The sequence below is a fragment of the Pangasianodon hypophthalmus genome, chromosome 22 (genome assembly GCF_027358585.1).
Source record: "Pangasianodon hypophthalmus isolate fPanHyp1 chromosome 22, fPanHyp1.pri, whole genome shotgun sequence".
NCBI classification, from domain to species: Eukaryota; Metazoa; Chordata; class Actinopteri; order Siluriformes; family Pangasiidae; genus Pangasianodon; species Pangasianodon hypophthalmus.
The window spans coordinates 18,241,462-18,254,958 of record NC_069731.1 but is presented as its reverse complement, the minus strand read 5'-3'; the positions used below and the strand labels follow the sequence as shown (position 1 = coordinate 18,254,958).

Here is a 13,497-nt window from a genome sequence, read left to right as displayed (position 1 = left end):
ACAATTGTTTTGGATGTCTTTGTATTTCGTAGCTTTAAGATTTTCCTTCACTGGAACTGAGAGGCTCAAACATGACAAGCATGACAATGCCCCTGTGCACAAAGCGAGCTCCATGAAGACATGGTGTGTGAAGGTTGGAGTGGAAGAACTTGAGTGTCCTGCACAGAGCCCTGACCTCAACCCCACTGAACACCTTTGGGATGAACTGGAACATCGACTGCACCCTAGACCTCACCAACATCAGCGCCTGATCTCACTAATGCTCTTGTAGCTGAATGAACACAAATCCCCACAGCCACGCTCCAAAATCTAGTGGAAAGCTTCCCAGAAGAGTGGAGCTTATTATAACAGCAAAGGGGAATAAATCTGGAATGGGATGTTCAGCAAACACATATCGTTGTGATGGTCAGGGGTGCACAAACTTTTGGCCATATACTGTATGTCTACAGTGTGCCTCTGAATAAAGCCTGGTTATTTGAATTATTTTTATTCAGCTATTAATTATGTAAAATATATATATAAAGTTGTGCTTATTATGTCATATGGTGGTGGGCGGTGGTGATTGTATCTACATGCTTTTTTTTATTGTTGCATTATGCAAAAAAACAAGAAAGAAAGAAATACAAAAAAAGAACTTCCATGTTAAAGACACAATTAAGAACATAAATTTCAGCAAAAAAGAATAAAATAAATAAATGATAGTAGAATAATAAAATAATAGTAGACAAAGCTTACAGTGACAGCGTATTTTAGTGTTCTGTATATTTCAGTTCTGTCAAATAATTATTCATTGGTAGAAGTAAATGTATTTTTATTGATTTTTAAAGATTCTGTATAAAAATTAAGCTCAGGAATAGTTTACACACGGTTTATATTTCCCAGGTTTCGCTTTATGTAAGTGGTGAAGTATTTCTCGTGAAGGATTATTACATTTCAGATAAAATTGATCCGGGTGACATTACATTCAGAACAAATTCCTAGGATTAATATCAGTTTTGTTCACGGGTTCATCTGAAAAATAAACTTTCCCAAAGTTTTTAGAAATATTATACTCAAAAGATATATGCTCCACTTTTTCTGACTCTTTTAAACAGAATGTTTAAAGTCCTGTTCCATGTTTTTCAAAAAAATTGTAAAGGTTATAATATTATGCAGAAAAATTTAGATGCAATTCAGGAATTTAATGTCAGGAACAAATCATGTCTTGTTCCATGGAATTATAATCTTTACAGTTGTTTCTGTTAATTCTGCTCATTCTGCTAAATGGGAAGGATGACAGAAATACATAATACATATACATAAACAAATTAAAACATGTAAAACTGCATAAAATGTATAAAGGGGGAAACAAACAATAAAGTGACATTAATAACAGTGGCATAAATTTGTTTTTGGCCTGTTATTTACCAGTCTAAACACACTTATTAGAGAAGCAAAATCAAATTAAAAGACTATAAATTTGGATTTTAATCAATTATTTATCATTATAATAACAGAGAAAATTACATGGATAGATACTATGCAAAATTTTAAATTAATTCCAACAAAATTAGATTGATTAGATAAATTAGATGCAGGTCGATCAATCTTATTAGCGATGCAGAGCTTGTAAGGAAGAAGCTGTGCTTTGTTACATGGAAGTACATCCTGAAAAAATGTTCAACTTTTTTTTTTTTTTAGTATTACCTCATTTGTGGGGTTCATATTGTTGATATTACAGGGATAAATATAAATAAATGCAACATTTTTAGATGCTAATAATCAGTTTTATTAGAGATGCAAAAGCTTTAAGCAGGAAGAAAAACTTAGAATTACACAATTTTGTATGTATGTATGTATGTGTTATTATTATTATTATTATTATTATTAGTATTATTATTATTGTTGTTGTTGTTGTTGTTGCTGCACCGGTTTTAAGAGGTAAACAAGAAACCAAGTGAAACAAAGAAAAGAGGAACGAAAAGAAAAATCAGTTTGACATTTTTAAGGTTATAATTTATTGAGAACACGTTAATGTTCACAAGAACAGAAGCAGACAAGCAGCAGGACATTTACAGTAAAAATTACATTTAGTTGTAATGTGATTTACAAAAACCAGAACAAACAAACAAACAAATAAACAAACAGAAAACACGTCATAAAATAAACGAGTTGTGGAAATGTTGCAAAAAAGGAAAATATATATATGGGGCATCAGGAAATAATATAAAACTTGTATCATTTTTAAAATCTGCTTTGACTTTGCAACTATGAAATCACACCCAGTGACGCACTTCCGGGTCACGCTTCATGGAGTGTTTTGGTCGGGAGGCAGCGCGCTTTCTTAATTAACATTACTGCACTTTTACACTTTATTAGCGACAGAAAAGCGTTAATTTTCACTCACGACATTCACATACTATGTGCTGAAATCTGGTATTTTGGTGGACGTTTCGTCTTCTAGCATTTTCAGCACTGAGAAGTGGAGAGGGTAAGAGCTAAAGCTAATGTTGCTAACGCTAAAGCTAGCAGGCAGGCCTACTGTGTTAGCCAGGGTGAGAAATTCTCATTTGCGGTTTTAGCTCACTGAAGGTCATTTGGTGAGCATTTCTTGGGGAAATACAATAAAAATGTCTGTATATTAATGACTTAATTATCAGAATAGCTGCTGCTAAAAGCTAAGAGCTAACAGGCTACATTAGCAGGGTGTTTAGCCAGCGTTGCTAGCTGGAAACGTTTCTCAGGCTGAGCTAAACATTAATATAAAAATAAGTAGCATTTTCTTACTCATTTATTCCTTTTATTTATTCAGTCAATATTGAAATCAAGTCAAGCAGCAATATTATGTTTATTAGTGAGATTTTTAATTATTAAGTTGATCAATTTCCACAATAATTACACACACTGGCTGTGTCCCAAATGGCTCCCATTAAGGGTGTAGGGGACATTATAAGGGAACATTTATGTAATTATTAACACTTTTGTTTATTTATTTCTTTGTTTGTTTATTTATTTTATTTATTTATTATATTAGCCATGCATATATTTGTAGTATTGTGGGATCTGTATAACTTTACGCCTATATGATGATGTTAACAGTATATCGATCAATATCGTGATAATTTCTGTCACAATATGTTTTTCTGCGATATTGTGGAGATTGTGATAAATTTTTAAATGTATTTAAAGTTTTTGGCTCACTGCAAGTAGGTGATGTTAAAATTTTGTATTTATTTTTTTACTTTAAAAGTGCAATAGTCAGTATCTTCCATTCATTACTAATAGAAATAACTGGAAATGATGTAGAAATGATCAAAAATAATAGTTTAAGCCGTTGTCTCAGAGCAAGTGTATTATGTGTCTGGGGGAAAAAACAGTTTAGAAACCTACCTCGAGGTTCAGAGAGAGTGTGTGTGTGTGTGTGTGTGTGTGTGTGTATATTAGGATTGGCTTCTTGTCTATAATTTTATAGACACGCCCCCAACGCCATTTCACATCCAGTCATTATGAGGAGACGTTTATAGAGATGTAACACGGCTTTCGAGGAGTTGAGTGTCCGAGTGCGCTTGAGTGTGACATGACAGTCCTTGCTAATGGTAACTGGTGTAACCACCGTAAGTTTTGGAGGCGGAGATTTGGGTGCATGCGTGGAAATGGGGCGGGTTCAATTAAATAAAAAAATTTTAAAAATCATTAAAATCTTATTCAGCTCCATCTCCACAGAGACCTTTTTTCACAAATCATAGCTAATGCGCCTTGAAATTTTGTATAAATGTAATGTTTCAGATTTGTTTATCTACCTTTGCTAATCTTTTCTTCACTCACTTTCACAATTTCACAGTAGTTTGCCTTGTGTGACTGACAAAACGCAGCACATTTTTAAAAAATACAATAAACTATTTGTGAACATTGAGTCTTTTTTTTTTTTTTTTTTTTTACTTAAATATCAGTCACATTATACTGTTTTACCCGTCACTAATAACAATCTCAACTCCTCTTGCGTTCACTGGTATGGATATGTGATGAGAAACAGACGCAGGTACTGAACCAACATTTAATAAAGAAATTTTAGCAAAGAAAGAAATAAATGCAGACTTTAGCATGCTGCCTCATTCAACACGGCTGATTCGGGCCTCACTCTTAGCTTACACTGCTGTGAGTGATTTCCTTTTGAATTTATCGAGCACTTTTTTTTTTTTTTTTTTTTGTCATGGTTTGTGTTTTAGACCTACTTCTTTTATATCGCCTGGTCGTGTGGCTCACTTTTTTTTGTTTTTAAGGTGACAATGTCACGACAGCGTTCAAGATCCCCTCTACATTCAAGGTATTTGGGTTCAATTCGTTTGAGCTAAATTACATTGTAGTGTGATCTTGTGGGGATTTTTTTTTTTGCTGATCGTTTTAATTACTAACAACTTCATTCATACAGAACCTCGACGCTGCTCGGAAGGCGAGATGGATATTACGGTGAGCAGTACCATGCACCGGTGCATTCTGATCCTTGGAGAGGTTCAGAAAATGTCGACAACAGAAATTTGGAAAGCGGCGTACGCTGGGATAACGGGTCCTCTGAAGCAGAGGAGCAGGTTGACCACTGGGCCAAGTTCATCGAGGCTATAGGTCGTGCCGAAAAGCGGAAAGCTTCGTCCATGTCGAGGTACCACGCACAGGACGGCGTCCAGAGTTTTGAAGAGGACTCGGCATGCTCTCCGAGACGGCTGCCTAGGGAGAGATTGTGTTCCCCGGAAACTTCAAACTATGGCATGGAAACGCATCAGAGGATTCAGTCTCCAGGCCAGAGGAGGAACGAGCGTGATGTTGCTGATGTAGACAGGCGCTATTCAAGAAGTTCCAGTCCTAGGCATTCACAAGGAAAGAGACACGACAGAATGGAACATGGATATTATAATGAAGAACACGAAGATAGATATGAAAGAAGCTCCTATAGCGAGAGGTACAAGAACACTGATCTGCCGAAGCGAAGGAAAGGAGTGGAGAAAACTTGGATTCAGTTAGGAAGTCACTAGCTATTAGATGTAGAAAATTTGAACATTTACAAATAAATATTTATTACATGACCATGTTTTAAAATATATTAATTTATTCATTTTTAAATGCTGTTCCTGAGCACCAGGCAGCAATGTGCAAATTGTAAAAGATATATATTATATTTATAGATAGCTTATGGCTAGCATTTAAAATGGGCAGCTGATTTATTTTTTTATTTTTATTTTTTTTTCTTTTTTCTTTCTTTTTTTTTTCTTAAACTTATTTTAATGTTGAACATATTGTACTTGCTTTTCCAACACAGGTCACTCAAGTCAAATTATTCGGAGCATCAACTACATTTTAAAGGATACCAAGATTTGGATCCACAGGAGGAATATACTGTGTCACACAGGGGCTTCAGTCCACATTGTGCCCCTGTTATAGTGGAGCATGATCATGGAATCCCAAAACATGATGCAAGGATCCACAGTCCAGGTAGGGACCGAGAACGTCCAAGGAGCCGCGATCCAGCTAGGGAGCGAGGGCATCCAAGGAATCATGATCCAGGTAGGGACCGAGAGCGTCCAATGAGCCGTGATCTGGTAAGGGACAGAGAGCAACCAAGAAGCGGTGGTCCTGTCAGAGATCGAGAGCATCCAAGGAATCGCAATCCAGTTAGCCAGCGAGAGCATCCAAGGAGCCATGATCCAGATAGGAACCAAGAGTATCCAAGGGGCACTGGTTCTGTTAGGCACCAGGAGCATCCAAGGAGCCATGATCCAGTTAGGAACCAAGAGCATCCAAGGAGCCGTGATCCTCTGAGAACCAGTGACCTACCAAGAGACAGAGGTTATTCAAAAAGCAGTGAACCACAAAGGGGCAGAGATCCCAACAGGGGAAGAGAATCTTCAAGAAGCAAGGAACTCCGTAAACATGGAAGGGATTATAACCATCATCCAGGAACATCACATGATAGCCCCAGTGGTTCATCAACCTATCACATTAGGGAAGACACAAGATTCCATGCCTCTCTGGCTGAAAGAGGAAGTCCTTTGCAAGGCATGCGACAACACACTGAGCAACCCAGGTTGGGATCACATTCAAGAGAGCCCCATGGACAAAGGGCAGTGGATGATAGAGACTTCAGAGTGAATGAGAGCAATAGGACAAGAGACTCTGTTCATGACTGGGAGGAAGACACGGAACCTAGAGGGAATCATGGTGGTGTGCTGGGACAAGGAAGCGTTCTGAAAAGAAATCATCAACATAGGAACCCAAACCATCCTGGAGCTAGAATGGATTTTGCCGGTCATGAGACTCTCAAGATCAAAGTGGACATGAGTCGTCCTGTGGGCCAGAGCAGGTATAGTATCGCCGCAGCAGTACTTTAGGGTATGGTTAAAAGTTCATGCCTCTTTTCCAGATACACAGCATGAAGCTACATCTTACAGAAGACTGAGACTGTTGTACAAAAGTGACCATTTTTGAAATTTGGATCATTGCCATCACAAGAATGGAAGTTTGCAGGGAGCCAATGGAAACTGGTCAGACAACTCATCAGACCTTCAAGCTTTATATAAAATCTACTTGCCCCCAAATAAATTCCCCAGTGTACGCACGTCCTTTGATGGTTTGTGCACTGGATCACAATTATTCTGGACGAGAAAGGGTCCCTGGTACCCTTTATGGTTGATCCGAAGGTGATCATAGACAGTGACCTCCCACCTGGGACTCCCAACTGATGTTCCCTTGTGAAGAGTACCAGGTATTTAACCTGGTGGATGATGTTGGAGTCCGTTTATTGTGTATCCTGTCTCTCACCACCTTATCTGTGAGGTGTGCTGAGTTTCACAAGGGTGTTAGCAAGACGTGCTATACATACTTACGAAATATGAAAATTGTTGAAAGAATATAGAATTCAAGGGCTTTACCGTGGCATTTCTACTGGCCACAATATTGAAGGATTTCACAAGATCAATGGAAGAAAATCAGCTTCAACAATTCAACTATTTAGCCAAGGTGACGGAAATTATTGAAGGATTTCAGGAGATCAATGGAAGAAAATCAACTTCAACAATTCAACTGTTTAGCCAAGGTGACGGACAATATTGAAGGATTTCAGGAGATCAGTGGAAGAAAATCAACTTCAACAATTCAACTGTTTAGCCAAGGTGACAGACAAGAGTTTGGACAAGGGTGGCAGATGATGAAGGAATGCTTTGTAGCAGTTTGTATTGCATACGATTCAGCTATAATGAAGAGGGGGACGCTCAAGTTGCCTGAAGATGAAGAATGATGAAGAACCAAATGTGAGCTTGTTAAATTGCACCCAAAGGTTATAGCATTCTGCAGATAGCAGTTGGATATACTTAGCCAATGCTCAAGGGAAGGAGTCTTCACTCTATTACGATACGTGTACCTCACAGTCCAACTTGAGGAGCCTGATCAATGAGTTGAATTTGATAGTTTGGGGCAAGAGTTGACTGATGGCCTCTTTTGTAGAGGGAAGTGAAGATGTTGCGTCCACCAAAATACCAGTATCCACAGCTCTAAGCATTTACGTGCTGCCATTTTCAGAGCAGTACTGACTGAAGGTAAGTCGACAGAATTATTTTAATTATTGGTCCTTGATTTTGTGAAAGCCACAACTTACTCTGGAGCCTGATGGGGATGTGAACCTCCTGGCTGATATTGCACCTCGAAACTAAGAGCTTTTGAAACTTCCAGCTGGTGCTCACCTTCATTTCAAGGCAGATCGATGTTTTTAACATCAAGACAAAGAAGAAACGTATTTTCTGAATGAATGAAACACTTTGTGGATGATGTCTACTGTAACTGGAACTATTTTTATGAAGTTGTGGAGGTAGCAACAAATGTAAAGAAAATGGATTAGTGTCTGTTACTTTGATGATTTTTTGCAACCATTTCATCATTAATACACTATCCACAACTGGACTGTTGAAAGACTGCAAGAGGATCTACTTCACCATCAAAAATGTACCAATTCCCAGACTGGAAATGGAATTTCAGAAGAACATGGGTTCTCAAGGCTCAGTTCTCATCAATGCTGTCTCTTGCTGATGTAAAGACCTTTGAGTGGACGCTCGCATCACAAGGTGGACAAAATCAAATTCAACTCCTCACAGAGAAGAAGGCAAAGAAGCAAAGCTCACATTCTGTGTCATCTATTAAAAGGAAAAATGATCCGTCTGGCTCTGGAAAGACGGAGAACGATGCCTCATCAACGTGTGTGGCGTTAGTTCTCCTACTTTATAAGATATCCCTTTGCTTATTTAACACCGACCAGCCCAGGGGTTCTTCTTGGGACAAGTATTTCCATATCTTCAATCTCAGAATGTAGGAACAAGAATAAATGTCCTCAAACTGGTAGTCATTAAAGCATGCCTGAACTGGACACGTCTTTCTCCAGCAATAAGCCAGACTGAAGACCTTTGCTATGATCACTGAGCAAACTTGTGCTGTCATTAACTACTCCTTATATCATCCAAGGACATTTTCTACCTATCCTCATAAATCTGGAAAATTATACATGAATATCCTCAGCTAACAAGAAGCTCATCAAAGTTCACACCAAAGTGGAGAACAAAGGAACAAAATGGAAAGTGAAAAAGAGGCATGAACTTTTCACCATCCATTTATGACTCAGTGGTGTACTTAAAAGCAGCAAAGGTTTAAAGAGAACCTAAACCTGTTAAAGGCTTGTGTAAAATAATATAACACAGTATCAAGGTTTTAAATTTAAGCTTGAATTCAGAAACAAACAAAAAGACTGACTCACTTTAAAACTGATTAGTATTGCAAGAATCTTGCATAGCCAACCTCTGCTTTTTAGATACACCCTGTAAAGAAAGAGAGAGAGAGTTTATAATATTTCCTAGCTTACATGCACTTGGTGAAATGTTTCACATCCTACTCAGGTTCAAACACTTAACTGAGCCTTTTTAAAACAAACAAAAAAAAAAACAGTAACACCTTTAATTTCCCCTGTAGGTGGTTTAGGTTGTTTCTGTGTGTGCTGGTAGTTGGTAGATTTGGTGACTGTTGCAGAAAACCCAACAAGCTGGACACAAGAGGTGTAGATTAGAAGTCCAGTTACATTTCATGGCCAGTAAGTCGAGTGGTGTTATTAACTGACCTGTATGGCAGACATAACTTTATTAGCACATTTTGTTGACAGTGGACATTTTGTACTCCAAGCCACAGAGTACACAGATCCCAATTGAGTAGCTAGTTGGGAATGAAATGACATAAAAGTGTTTTATTTTAAGAAACAGCAAGTAAGGATTAGTTCTGTTTGGGGCTATTGACCTTTCACTAAGCCTTTCACTAATTGGTTACTGTTGGTACATCTGGCAAGCTTTCAAGCCTGGAGTTTGTAATGAGATGTACCATGTTTATCGTAATTGCATGGAAAAAATACATCTAGGCTTTCAAAGAGGACCGAACAAAAAGGTCTTCCATATGCATTTTTTTGATGCAACATCCATCACATTACATTCGGCAATGTAAAAATGTTAAAAGGATAAAGAATGAAGTTGAAGCTTACAGATCCCACACAAAGTCAGCAGCTTCGTCAACTAGAAATCTTTGTAGATGACGTGTAAATTAAAGACCAGCTTTGTCCCTGTATGACAAGCAGGTAATTACAGGACTTTAAGGAATGCATTTAAGCCCCATTCAGACTCTGTATAACATGCCCTCTTCTCCTTGCTTCTGGATTTTTTTCCTTGGGGAAATCCCAGTCACTGTCTTAAGGGTCAGTCCATTACTATATTGGCTCATTAGATGACCCTTTGGAAAGACGAGAGATTGAGTCAATATAGATGCAGACTTTAGGAGCAGAACTTGTCCAGAAATCATTGCAAAAAAAATGCAATGCATTACAAAGTTTGCTTAGATAGATACCTCACTCAGACATGCTAGTACCGGTTAGGTTAAGTATTAGCATTGAAATTTTGTTGTCATCTCACCGATATGGCTCCGTTCACCATTCAGAGTAAATTTACTACCAAATAAAAGCGCAATTTTATTTTAAAATCTTGTCATCCCCTTTTCACCTTGTTTTGCTATAGGTGTTATGCACCTCCGGGTTGTAAGGGGATGAGGTTGTGTTAGAGAGAGTATTAAAACAGGAGCATGTGCGTACACCCATGTCATCTATTAAACAGTACTGCTGTCAACGTTTTGCAGCAGTTAGTCACTTAAAGTCGTTTTAAAGCTACCCTGCGTAACATTTAATCCAGACTTCTCCTTACATATCTTCGGTTTATAAAATGGGTGACGTTACATTTCCACGTAGCGTACAGGCAACACTTAAAAGTCCTGAAACTACTCAGAGGTGCCCATGCCTAGATACAGTTGCTGAGTTAGAATTGGTCATTTGCTATTTTTGCTTTTTTAGCAAAGAGTTTAGTTAAGGGTCACTTGCGTAATTCATAGTTCCCAGGTTCATAGAACCTGCAATGAATTTGAATATTGTGATGGCTTTCTTCATCCTCTGCCTTCCCCAATCCTTTATGCAGCCACTTAGGCTATTCCTCTGAAAGGCAGTTGTCGCTCGATTTGGTCAATGTGGGTCGACAACGTCTCGACTTCCTGCCCATGCTGGAGCATTCTGGGACATTTAGGGAGACGCCGATGCACTCTGGGACCTTCGCACAAGAGATTATCACTCTGGTGCATCAAGTTAAAGGTCAGATGTAGTTGGGTTAATTGAGTTGCTAACAGCTAATTAGCATTACACCATTTGGGTTAACGTTCTTTGTTCTTTATCAGAAAATTATTTTCAGGGTCAAGGCACCACACTTAATGAACGTTTCTCTAATGAACAAGAGTATTCTTTGGTGGATGAGTTTGCAGAAGAAGAACAGGAGATGGAGGCCATCGGGCCTGTCGTAAACAGGTAGCTGTCTCATGCATAATACAAAACTATTGCTGTATTTTGCACAATATCCTCATCGCACTAAGTATGCACCAGTCCAGCCACTGAGCATTGGTATTGGGCTGATTTTGAAAAGCTGTGTTTCCCTTGTCCATGCTACAACAGATTTATCCACTTCGGAGGGTGGATTCGTTTATAATGGATGAAAACGATATTTTACTTGGAAAGAAAAGAAAAACAGATCTGAGATGATTTTTCAAATTTACCCAAGATAGTGTGTGGACTAGACCTTTATAGACACTGCCATCTAGTCTTGAAATTTCACAAAAATTCCCGAGAAATGTTTGCAGTTATTAGGGACTTTAAGCAGCGATGGTGGCTGGAAGAAAAAACGAGCAGTACTGCACATCCACGAATTTGACTCGCTGCTTGTTGCTGATCTAGACTGTGATTTTATTACAGCTAAAACACCAATTTGACATACTCTCCAAAAAAAGTGAAGTTAGATGAGTTCATTTTACACTTTTAAAGTGCACTGAATTAGAATTATACTTACACTAGATAGTGACACTATTCCTTCAGTGAATTCAGAGCAGTTTGGTTAAAGACAGTTTGGTTAAAAAGATTTTCTGAAGAGATGTCAGTCTCCATGCGTAACAAAACCAAAGGCCTGTATCGTACAACAGCACAAACTTCCTCTGAGATTAGCTTATCTTCTAATGCCATAAATCAGTTGTCCCCTTGTGGTTTTAAATGACATTTTCTTAGCTAAACAAAGATTGTCAAACACTCTGTCCCTCTATAGCCTTAGAGTTGTTTAGTGACTTTGGTTTAAACGGCTATGAACACAGTTATAGTTCACTGTCATTGTGTAAAGTCCCTAGTATTATGATCTCAGTACCAGGTCAGTATTGCATATTGACCAGTTTTCAGTGAATTTTGAGACTGTACTGGACTCTGCACCCCTAATGTCAAGCCTAATGCTAAACTGTATGTATCCAGTGAAGCTTCATTACTTCACCCCAGTAAAGACAAAAATGAACATTTTCTTTGTTGTATTTATGAATCCTGCAGGCCACTTGGTGCCACATCCTTAGACACTCAGATTTTCTGCAAGATTGGGCCGATGCAGGTAAATCAGTGCACATTACATAGTTTCATCTGCATAAATAACATGATCTGGCTTGGTATAAAGTCATCAGTTGGTTATCAAAATCCACCTTGTTTAGTCACAGAGGAAGCCGCATGTTCCTGTTCCTGCTCCTGCCCCTGGTGATCTCAGGCATGACCTGGAGAGGAAAAGACAGGAGCGACTAGAAGGTGTGAAGATCACTATCGCCGGAGGGAACTTCTCTCAGATACTGCCTCAGAGGTACCGACTCTGCTTTATGGCCTTTATTAATGCATACGTTAACTTTTTCTTTTACTGAGTAATACATGCTCATGTTGATGCTTAGTCAGAAGAATGAGTCTGCATATGTGGGTGATGAAGACCCGCATGAGGCAGGTTGGTCTGAGGAGGTGCCTCGGCAAGCGGAGCACTGGGTGAGTGGATTTGTTATTCTTGTTGATACTGGGTGTGTAGGAAATGATTTGAGGTGTTCTGAGTAACGTTGTGCGTCTCTGCTGCAGGACGACCCTCATCAAAAAAGACCCACCCAGAATTTCAACGCCAGACGGAATTTCAATCGCGTCCGCAATCGACCTCGTCCACGCACGAAAAGGAATGCAAATAACGGTAAAGAATATATTTTACTCCATTTTATATCATGTACAAAACTTTCACCATGAGTGCAGTGTCGAATTCACACTCAGGAATGCTGTAAAGCTTTATCACTTTCAGTCTATAATATTCAACATGTCTTCTAGGTGCTCGATGGTGAGGAACGGGACAGAAGTGAAGCTCCGGGATCGTAAACATGAGTGTTTCTCAAACTTGCACTCCATTGTTACCGTCTTCATCAGTAGATTGTAACAAGTCTGTCATTTATGTGACATTTCACTGCTAGTCGATGACAGATGCTCATAAATTGCTCATCTTTAAAAGTGATATTTTCACGCTTCACTCATCAGCATGTAAAGAGAACACTGGACAGTGTAGCAATTTACGTTGCCCACTTAAAGAACTTTATGTGCTCAGTTAATCATTTTCATACGCAGCACGAACATGGGAAGTGTTCATGGATATTGCTTGTGTTTGTTTTTAGAGCCACCAGCATTCACCATCACATCAGACCTGTAACTTTTAAGACCCCTCCTTATTAAACAGCTGTTTAATCATATTCACAAAACTGTCCAGAGTATATTTTGTTTATATTAAAGCATTTAGTTTGAATTTATTAAAAAAGAAAAAAAGTCCAGTCAGATTATGTTTCGTTACATTCTGTGCCTCTTTGTTCCTCTTCATTATGCTTTAATCACTTTTAAGAGAAACAGCTGTGTTTATGTTGAGAAGAATCTCTATCTCTTCATCTAATGTTGTACATATAGTTTTGTATGAAATAAATATACACAACAATGGTTTGTCTTTATTAACTGTTTTTGTTCTCTCACTTGGCATCAAAGTGTGACCAAAATCATCATTTATTCACCTTCAGTAAGAACTTTATGCTGGTCAGGGTCACAGT

At 38.4% G+C, this 13,497-nt stretch overlaps 1 protein-coding gene across 1 annotated transcript; it reads left to right on the top strand.

The window, feature by feature from the left end:
• Positions 1–2,258: 2,258 nt before the first annotated feature.
• zgc:112982 (uncharacterized protein LOC503771 homolog) lies at positions 2,259–13,390 on the top strand. The gene is made up of 11 exons (XM_026937815.3): positions 2,259–2,470; positions 4,260–4,303; positions 4,409–4,933; positions 5,291–6,331; positions 10,512–10,681; positions 10,765–10,891; positions 11,945–12,002; positions 12,100–12,242; positions 12,328–12,415; positions 12,503–12,608; positions 12,740–13,390. The coding sequence occupies exons 2-11, from the start codon at positions 4,266–4,268 to the stop codon at positions 12,751–12,753; spliced, it is 2,310 nt and encodes a 769-aa protein (XP_026793616.3). The 5' UTR covers positions 2,259–2,470; positions 4,260–4,265; the 3' UTR covers positions 12,754–13,390.
• Positions 13,391–13,497: the final 107 nt, after the last annotated feature.